The sequence below is a fragment of the Rhipicephalus sanguineus genome, chromosome 1 (genome assembly GCF_013339695.2).
Source record: "Rhipicephalus sanguineus isolate Rsan-2018 chromosome 1, BIME_Rsan_1.4, whole genome shotgun sequence".
Lineage (NCBI taxonomy): Eukaryota > Metazoa > Arthropoda > Arachnida > Ixodida > Ixodidae > Rhipicephalus > Rhipicephalus sanguineus.
This window is the reverse complement of record NC_051176.1, coordinates 141120737-141131043: the sequence shown is the minus strand read 5'-3', so window position 1 is coordinate 141131043 and position 10307 is coordinate 141120737. Positions and strand designations below refer to the sequence as shown.

Genomic DNA, 10307 nt, shown 5'->3' with positions numbered 1-10307 from the left:
ACCAGACAAACCAGACATACGTCACTAGGTTAGTGAAATACAAAAGGGTATACCAATTGCTGTCTGCTTTTATTTTGAATGTGTTAACTTTTGTTTTGCATGCATCTATCTCCAAAATTCTCTTGGCATTTATCCCAGGATGAAACAAGGAATGTGTTGCAATGTAAAACTCGGCAGGTAAAGTTTAGGTGCTGGGCCCCTTTAAAGTTGGTGGCTGTAAGAAATTCAGTTGTTCAGTAAATAAGAATGGGCCTTCGGTTCAGTTAGCTTCCTGTGGCGATTGATGCTCGTGGGATCACTTGATTAATGATGTTCCTGAACAAAGTAATAAATAATGACCAGAACAAAAAGACCAGACCAATATGGGATGCAGTACCACCACAGCATGAGTGTCTGCCACAACCACCACACTCTGTTCTCTCAGTCAACATAGTGAAATAACTATATTCACGATGAAAAACTATTTATTACACATATGAACAGGCAAGTAAATAAGATACATATTAACGTTTTTATGTATGGAACTATATCTACATAACGAAAATAAAAAGGAAAGGATGGCTTCACATCTGCATAAAACTGATAATACATTAGAAATATGATGGAAGATGGTAGACAATCAGTTTGTGAAAGTGAGGCACGCACTGCTGCCCAAATCTGATGGCTCATTCACACCAACAACACACAGCAGTCATGTTACCAAGTTGGTAACAAAAGGACCTGCCACAAATGGTAGAAAATCAGTTGCTTTGGTCATGTGCTCGCTGCTTCATTTTTAAGTTGTATTCACAAAGTGTGAAAACCAGTTGGATGTGCCAGGAGGATGACATTGAACAAATATGAACGGTACCAATCGCAAGGCATTTCGGTGTGGAGACATGCTGGTCGCCTTCAGTCACTTCAGGGTCGCCAGTTCAATCTGTTTGTTGCCAGTGTGAATGAGCCACAAGTCATAGTCATGTAAACTAACAGAACAAGTGGCTCCACAAATGCCTCACACTGAAAGTATAGCCTTGTGCAGAATCTCGTAGACAACACGCTTCCGAAAGTATGGCATGTGCTGCTGACCAAACGAGATGGGAGCGTCCCGGGATATACACTCGGCGTACTGGCAAGTGAACATGCCACAGTCACTGCCATTTTGCTGCCGTGGCACATCCATTACTTTCAATGTCCAGCTGTCCCAGTTGAGACCATGGTTGCGCTTGTGCTGGCTCTCATCTTCCAGGTACTGCTGCAGCGTGGCCAGGCAGCTTGGCTGTTCAGATGCTGAGCCAATGCTGTCGTAGTAAGCAATGTGGTGCTTGCGGAAGTCTACAACAGCGAGGCACCAGTGCATGGTGAAGTGCAGGGGCACCAGCAGGATGTCAAATGAAAAGATGTCGATAGTGCGCGTCCACCTCTTCAGAGCAGCGTGGCCGTTTTTCGCCAGCTTGGGAAAGAAGAATGTGTTGAATGCATACACACGGGGAGAGCCTGCTTTCTCGGATCGTTGCATGAGGAGATTCATATAGAAGTTTACCACTTCGTCGTTCAACCACTGGCTGTCGGAGAGCGTGTGCATGTCGGCCCTGCTGATGTTGAGCCGGAAGGCCGATGCCAGCACTTCGTCGGGCGGCGTTGGCACCAAGGCTGCCTCCACCTCATGCTGCATCGCCGGTGTGAGGCTGGGCATCACGACGCCCTCGACGTCGCGTATCCGATCTAACTGTCGCTGTTTTGGGATGCAAAACCTGCCGGCTATGCGGAGACGCTCTTTCAATGCAGCGTACCAGTCTGCGGACCCAACCGAGCTCACACTCTGACGCGACACTGCAGACTTGGATAGTTTGTCAGCGTACCTCGGCGCCGGGACTTGGTCGATCGAACGTTGGCGCGCACCGAGGTTCGACGACGGGGCGAAGCGACGGTGTTCGTCGACATCTTCCAAATTCCGTTCCATCTTCCATTGGTAGTACACACTGAACATCTTCTTGTAGTAAAAACGCTCATCGACAGACCTCGACACCAACCCCGTGCATACTTTTTCCCGCCACACAAAGCACGAACGACCACGAGCTGTTTCGTCGGCCACAGTTCCATGCCAGTTCTCTTTCTTGCCGTTGCGCCGGCGACGAGGCCTGTAGAAAGCTTCCGTACGATTCCGCACCTGCACACTTGCCATCCATTCTTGCCAGTCGGAGTGCATGTTGTTTTCTTCGATGTCTCTGTAACCTGTGACCACAAGTTCACAACCGTGCCGAAGTTTTTCTGCGCCGTTGTAGTACCCGCCGCGGGTTCCAAGCGGGTTTTCGCGTGCTGACGTACCGGCTTGCGGCACTTGCAGTCGCGGCACCATGCTGCAAGTCGTCATTTCAGACGTTTCGCGATGGGCTAGATGGGCTGGTCAGAACTGCAGAACAAACTACAGTGGTTCGCAGCTCTGTTGGCTCTGTCACAGAGATCGAAGCATACATTCAAGCGGTGCGAGTGGGCTCTACGCCAATAAACTGGACGCCAAAATCACGACAAAAATGAAAGAGAAATATCGCAGTGGCCAGACGCCGCTTAAAAAGGTCGCATAAAAAATAAAGCAGCTTACATTTTATTTAAAAATATTATTTCTAGCGTAATTTAAACGAGGTAAGCGTTTTTAGTTTTATTTTTACATTTTTATACGTAATTGAATGATTTACCGCAAAACAAGTTCCCACAAACATGCTCACAAACGTCGATGAGCAGCGACATCAGCTACTAAAAGTGATGGAGGTATGTTCTTGTTACCACCATCAGTCCCCTCTAGGCGACAAAGCTACAGTGTACTAGAAGGGGGCAGTGGAACGAACGAAGCGGCCGCGCCGCATCTCGGGTGATGCTCCGACGGGCGATAGTAGCGGCGGCGCTGTAGTCACTTTGTACTGAAGCTGTGGAGAGCGTCTGCGTTTGGCGCGCGCGCGTCGCAGCCTACGAAAGAGTGTATTTTGAGCGCGTTTAATGCATTACTGAGCTTTAATCGGTGTCTCAACGCCTGCTAGGTGCATGGTGCACGAGTGAATATGCAGGGGTGCCGAAATTGCGCCGCGATATTCCCTGTTCTTGGAGCCTGTCGACCCCCAAAGAAGGCGACAATCGAATTTTGCGCACATGCACCTAGCTGCTCACTGATTGCAGTGCGGTTTGCAAGCAACACTTCGAGCCGCGCTACACTATAAGTGACTACGAACACTGACTACGAAGAAATAACAAACCAGCGACGAAAGCCTACAATTCTTCTGCCGGCAGCCTCTACGATATATCCAATGCGCTCGACTGTTTCATGAGTAACCTGAGTACAAATAACTCTATCACAATATTTATATTAGTAACGGCTGAGTTCTGCCAGTATCGCGCATTTTCTTTAATGTCGAAAGGCTACCTTGTTTCAACAGCGTGCTTCCGTGGTTACTGTGGATCGGTTATGTGACCTCTGAGGGCTTAACGCGTACCAGGGTGCCGTGCAAGGTAGCCGAGCCGAAGGCGCGCGTTCACCTCCGAAGCACAAACTTCATGCATCAGGGCGTATTTAAAGCGTATTGAAATGCGCAGATGTAAATATAGCCCGTCGGTTATTCCGCCTAAATTCACTACAATCAGTTCTCCTCTTCAATGAACAGCTTATATTGCACTTTTCCTGGTCTTCTAAACGATGCCATTACAAAAGCTTCTTTTTGGCAATGTTTTGTATTATAATTTGATTGCTTTATTTGTAAAGTGTCAAAAGGGAAGCCAGGAGGGGCGGTTTTGCATGTCAAAATAATCATTTTCGACGAACTGAAAGCAAAGAGACAGTCGCTGTCTCTTTGCAGAAAACCGAGCACCCGCTTCACGCTGTCACCGCGTTGGAGACCCCTGAATCGGCTTCTTGCGTGAAAGGTAGTCACTCGCTGAGTGCAAACTATGTGAAATATCAAGTTAGTGTAGACTGCCTGTATAACCAAACGGAGCATAACAGAAAGAAGCCTCAAGCCAGCGATCGCACGGGCTCGCGACGACTGACGGTGCCTCTGCATGTATGTTCGTGCTGATGGTTTCGCTTTTGCTACGAGCGCGTTTTGGCACCGTGCTGTGAACTTTAGGCCGCAAAATATGAGAATTTGTGAGTAAACAAACAACTACTGTTGCGCGGACGCTATCAGAGCAGTTCAAAAACAATTTCCTTAGAACTGCGGCTTCGGTGCGCATGGCAACTTTTTGATCTGCCGTCCCGACGATTCAGTGTTTTTTTTTTCTTTTTCGGTCTAAATTCGGGCACGTTTCAATGTCATTTGACAAGATGTCTCGCATTTATTGATCGGTCTTCTCAGCGGGCAAATGCCGCTGCTTCTGTTTCTTTATTCAGCGCATTCGTTTCGTTTGGTGCTCACACAAAACGTGAGCAAATGCGACGCCTTTTTTTTAATGCTCCTTGATTATCGTTCCGTTTGCATTCCAGTGAACTTGCCGCTCTCTGTCATCAACAAATTCATAGACCAAAGCTTCACCATTTCGAGATTGCTGGTGGAAGAAGAACCAGTCTACGAGACCGAGCATGTAGTAGCATGTGACGCCTAGGAAAAGAAAGAAAATACAGTCCACATGAACTTGAAATAGCGGTTAATAAAATAGAAGTTATTGCAGCAACTGGCAGCCGCAAAACAGGATAGTAATTATTTGGCGAGTACCCCAGCAATTTTGGCAGCAGTGTCGTGTCTAACGCCAACAGGGTGGCATCTTTCCCACGTAAATAAATGAGGTTCCAAGAAAATACATGGGGTTGGCCGGTGGGCCGATCACGAAGGCAATGCAAAATTTATGTAGCTTATGAAGCAATGCATGCCTCATCAAATGGGAAAGTTGCCCGTCGGCGTCCCGCGTCGGCGGCGTCAACACGAGTGATGCAAAAAATAATCGTCACGTGATGGTGTCACCATATGACGTCATCATGACGTCACAGATCGCCAAAATAGTAGCGTAATTATGACGTCACATATAGTGACGTCACATGATGACGTCTTCAGACGTCATGGTCGCTTTGCATTGCCTCCGTGATCGGTCACGGAGGCCGTGCAAAACCGCGTTAGGCGCAGAACGCTTTTGGAGGGAGGCGCGGGAGAATCAGTCTGACAAGATGAGATGGCTTTCGCCTTCTAGTCATCTGTAACGAATGCATAAGGGACCCTGTGCGTTTTTTTTAATTTAACGTATCTAAACAATGACTTGCGCATCTGCAGCCGATTTTGTGGACGCTGAGCACGGGGCCGACGATCAAGAGGTCGCATTGGAGGGTTCTGAGATGGCATCGCACGTGGTAAAAGGTAGCGCTTTTACCATCCTGTGGCAGATAAGCATCATTTGCCGGCGGGAAGCGCGCGCGAGCTATCGTCTCAGTGTGCGCTGTCTGTTACTCACCGAACATCGCAGGCCCGACGCAGTAACAAATGTCTTCGTCGCGGAATTGCTTGTTGCACACAAGACTCGTAGCGGATGGCTACTTGCCGGTTCTTAGCTTTACAACCCATGCTTCACGCTGTTTCTTGTCCCGCGGTTACCAGTGCAGGCTGACACTGGGCTCCTTTGCGTAAGCGCGGCACTGCGGCACCGAGCGGTAGAACCCCATGTTCGTCGCCTTCGGAGGCAGCCACTCTATTACAGTGGTTTCAATTGAGTAGAAAATGAGAGAAAACTTCCGAATTTGAACAGACCGCAGCGCATGTGAGACTTGAAACTCGTTTTCAAAGCACGCGGCAGTGCGCCACAAGCAGCCGACGCGGCCGCTGAGACCACGTGATCCTGCCAAGCACGTCACGCCGACGGTGGCGCCGGCGTTTCCAGTGGTGGGCCTCGAGGCCAATAGCATATGTGCATATATATATTTACACGCACAAATACGGACAATAAAGTATCCCCTCCCCACCCGGCGCCTAGCAATAACAATATCCGTGCAACGCCCCTGAGGACGACCGTTATTTGTACCGGTCGAGTTACCTTTGAGTTCCGATACCTTTGAGCCCTCGTAATGTAGAAAAAGTCACATTTACACAGCGCCTTTGTAAAGATACACACCGTACACGCAGCTTCGCCAACGCGCGGTAAATGTCTGTATGCTTTCGGCAGAATATCAGCACACAGCTTTCTGAGCACAGTTGAATTCCATTACAGCAGCTCAGTTACTCGGAATAAACTAGACGCCGAAGCACCACCAGAAGAAAGCATTAAGACAGAAGAAATTAGAATAAAGGCACGCGATTTGTTTCCTCTGTCTCTTTCTTCTGGCGATCGTTCAGGGTCTAGTTAATTGACGCAATTGTTCTAACTAGCCCAGCAATGAGTTCGGCTCAATTAAACCGAGATCGTAAATCTTCACGGTCGGTGTCAGCCCGTTTTCATTTTTATATTTTGCGTACTTTCCAGCAGTCACTTTGGCTACAAGAATTGACTTGCAGTATCTCTCAAATATATGAAGCAAGCATCCATTAAAATCTTTAGAGTTTCTTCCATCGAGGCTTAGGACGACAAGTCACACGCAACGAAAGCCGCATCAGTGCCGATTAGCCGGGCGCCGCCGACGCACGCTCCCAGTTTCTAGCGCGCGGCGGTGCGCGCCTTCAGTACCGAGCGAGTGCAGCGCCCCCGCTACGGTCGACGCGGAAGGCATCAGGCCGATCAGGCGGCGAGGCGCGTTCACGCCACTGGACAGTTCTAGTACATTCTAACAAAGCAAAACAAAAACCATTCCTCCATGTGGTATGGATGCAGTAGATGCGGTAGATGTTCCAAGAAATGTTCTCTGGTTAGGTCGTTTATGTTCTTTGGGGGAGCGGCTGAATTGGCTTTGGAAGCGTGGCTGTAACTCTTGGGACGCGTGGATTTGAACGTGTTAATGTTAGCTGGCGATGTCGGCATTGCTTTAGGAGAAACGCGCGTACAAACATTTAGCAGTCTTTGAATCAGTTGTTTGCCATGATTTCACAAGATGTTTATACCATTCCGAATTTGAACAAAGAGCCGGACAACTTTTTCACTTACACCGATGGAGCTCGGTTGCGAAAAACACCTGTTGTCATTGATAATGGTGAGCGTTTCTGATCGTGATTTACTATTGCACTGAATAAGCAGTATGTCATCTTTGGCTATGATCAGCGCTTCCGACTATGATGCATTCGCAAAATACCCGGCTAACTGTTTGTTCTCAGGTTCTTACGAGTGCCGAGTTGGCTGGGCATCTGATGAAGCACCGCGAATGATATTTAAAAACATAACAGCGAAACAAAGAGGCAAGAAGGCAAGCAAGCATGTTTTAGACGAACGGCTAATGCGTAACGTCTAAGTAAATTGCTTACATCCCCCCCCCCCTACTCTTGTCTGCAGGAAAGTGAGGTGCAAGTTGGAAACGACATTGCGAACGTCGAGGCCGTTCGATGGCTTCTGAAGACCCAGTTCGACCGAAACGTTGTGACACATTTTGACATACAGGTGCATTTTACGTGTAGCAGTTTTAAATTAATGAGTCAGACGTAAAGTGAACACGTCAGTTGTTATAAGCTCGTATAAAACCCTGTAAACGTCTTATTTTTCTCCCCCTTGAATTTCTAGGAGCATATCTTTGACCACATATTCAGCCACCTTGGCATCCCGACAGAAAATAGGGTTGACCATCCCATCGTATTGACAGAGGTTATTGGCAACCCTAGTTACTACCGTCAGAGTAAGTACCATCGTTATTGCCCCGTGGACAGAGTTACATTATGCATAATCACTGCCTTGCAGATATGTCAGAACTGCTTTTCGAACATTATCATGTGCCCCAAGTACTCTATGGTATTGATGCATTGTTCAGCCTGCACCACAACTGCTCCAAGAAATCAGGTAACTATGTATTTGTAGCTGATGTTTATTTTACGTTGAACTGGGGCCGTATTCTGAAACGATTGCTTAAGGTGACGATCACCAAATTGTAAAACCAGAAAAGTGAGGATGGCATCTAGTATTTCCGTCGACGTCACGGTGCTCTTGACATGCCTTGAATAAACGAAGACACCTTATCACCATCGGTTGGTGGTGAAGTCTAGCATTTCAGTGACATAGATGGTAGCTTCTAGTATTGAATCCTTAATGGATGTGCGTAGTGTTTTTTACACTGAAGCTTTCAGCGAAAATTACCTTGAAGTGTTTTCAGTTGTTGTTTTGCGAGCGTGTGTTTTTGGTGGTTTGAATGCACCAGCAGCATGGACCGTGCATTGCTCGCATGGATTATTGTGCACCGGCAGCATGTCATGATGTTGAGACAATGTCGCTGCGGTGGCACGCCACAGTTGAACTCTCTGAGTACGCCATGTTAAACTCTAAACAAAAATACATTTGACGCAAGGTTGCTTTGCTTAAACTTTGTTTTAAACAATTACACAAGAAACATTAAAAGCACTTTCAATACTTCTTGTACTTCAAGTACTGAGAGTCAAACCTACAGTCACTTTGTAAAAGCCAGAAAACTCAAAAAGGCAACACTCCGGTGTGCTCAGTCTTGTGTTGTGAGACGTTTGATAACACCAATGACCAGTGCAATGATGACATCACGGGAAAGCAGTTGATTCAGTTATTGAACACATCAGACCATACATCACGATCATATCAGAATACAGCCCCTGTACTGATCAGTGTCTCTGCACCATTGTACTAGCTGGTACACTTTACGGGATCTTGCACAGTGCATCTCATGGTCGTGTGCATAATATATTGTCTAGGAAGTACGGGGACACATTTGAAATTTCGGCAAAAAAAAAAAAAAAAATGTCCTGATGGTTTATAAGAGGTTATAAAAATAGCATATATTATGTGTATAATGTATGCAACATACACAATATATATACACACACACACATGTACGCAATATGGGAGCAAAAGGGGAGTAGTTATTGCATGCTTCCTGTAAACTGGAAATGGCTGTAAAAAAAAGCTATTAAATTATATAAGGTGCCCTTGAGCTTTGCCCATATTTTTTTCTATTGCATAGGAGTCCAGTGCCTCCCTGTTATGTACAGAAATGAGGGGCTGAAAGTAATTCAGTATGTCTCTAAGGTACAGGAAGTACCTGGGCTCATTTTTTCTCGCACAGTATTTTAATGTATGGTGCACACACTTCTGCAACAGCCCTTATTTTTTTTCTTCTGCTATTGATGTTATATTGGCCTTTTCACACTCCCGGAAAATTTGCAGCCTTTTGGAGCTTCCTAGACGCACCTGATTTTGTCACTTGTGGCTGTGCGGAGAGAAACTTCAGTTAGTTGAGAAGATTTGACTGTGTTTAATAAACCTTCATTTAGATATTGTCCACATTAAAGGGGTCATGAACTACTTTTCCAAGTAATGATCTAATGACCTCAGTATCGGAGTGTACTGCCTCCCGAATCGATTGCCACAAAAATTTCTCGAATCCGTCAAGAATCAGCGGAGTTACGGGGGTTTGGCGCACGCTCCCAGCGCTTTCTCTCTTTTCTCGTGCCGACGAGCGCACTGGAAGCTAGACAGGGAGGGATGGCATGGGGGAAAGAAGTTACGTCAGCGCGCGTCATGAAACGCGATCGCTCTCCTGCTGTGATTCGCTTGCGCGAGTGCGGCTACCGTGTACTGAGGAGTGCGGTGCCGGCAAGTGGCGGCACCCCGCGGCAAGAAGCGCATCTGATCCGAACGCCGCTCTCGATTTACGTCGGCTATCGGCCAATAAGCATGCTATGTCTCTTGCGACATAAACTGGCAGATCCACGACGTCAACGTGCAGACGCCCCGCCCACCGACTAGAGTGAGAACCGGCCTCTGTTTGAAAAGAGGGTGCCTGGGGAAACGGCAACTTCGCGCTTCACTTGTGGCCTTTACGCGGCGCGCACAACTAATATTTTGCAGAGCAGTTCATAGCCGTGTCAGCTTTCCGCAGGATGTGTTTTTTCAACAAGCCCAAGGGGTGCTTCATGACCCCTTTAATATCTAACCGGAAGATGCAAAACTTAAGTAAGCTTCATGTGACAGGGCTGAAAAACAATGCTCAAAGTAATGATGAGAACTGACTGTGCAAAGTATGTTCATAAAATTGAAAAAAATGTACTGCTTTGTGTTATCATGTGTGTCACTGCTCTGGGGTGCTTTAGTGGTGTTAAAGTGTTACTTTGTGGTGTTAAAGTGGTGTTAGTGGTGTTACTTTGAGCGTATCTATCTGTCTATCTATCTATCTATCTATCGATCTATCTATCTATCTATCTATCTATCTATCTAGCCGCCTACGACTTTGTGCTCTCCTGGCCGTTTCGTTAATCGGATGT

General features: G+C 46.9%; 2 protein-coding genes across 2 annotated transcripts in view; one reads left to right on the top strand and one right to left on the bottom strand.

Moving 5' to 3' along the window:
• Window positions 1-446: 446 nt before the first annotated feature.
• LOC119399144 (sentrin-specific protease-like) lies at window positions 447-2525 on the bottom strand. Its single transcript, XM_037665963.2, has one exon. It carries the CDS (start codon window positions 2351-2353, stop codon window positions 995-997), a length of 1359 nt encoding a protein of 452 aa, XP_037521891.1. The 5' UTR covers window positions 2354-2525; the 3' UTR covers window positions 447-994.
• Window positions 2526-6760: 4235 nt separating this feature from the next.
• LOC119399128 (actin-related protein 5) overlaps window positions 6761-10307 on the top strand; it is a 29602-nt gene continuing 26055 nt past the window's right edge. Inside the window, exons 1-5 of the mRNA XM_037665945.2 lie at window positions 6761-7069; window positions 7191-7279; window positions 7366-7470; window positions 7591-7702; window positions 7765-7863. Coding sequence (XP_037521873.1) covers window positions 6958-7069; window positions 7191-7279; window positions 7366-7470; window positions 7591-7702; window positions 7765-7863 — 517 coding nt within the window. The 5' untranslated portion in view covers window positions 6761-6957. The remainder of the gene's footprint in view (window positions 7070-7190; window positions 7280-7365; window positions 7471-7590; window positions 7703-7764; window positions 7864-10307) is intronic.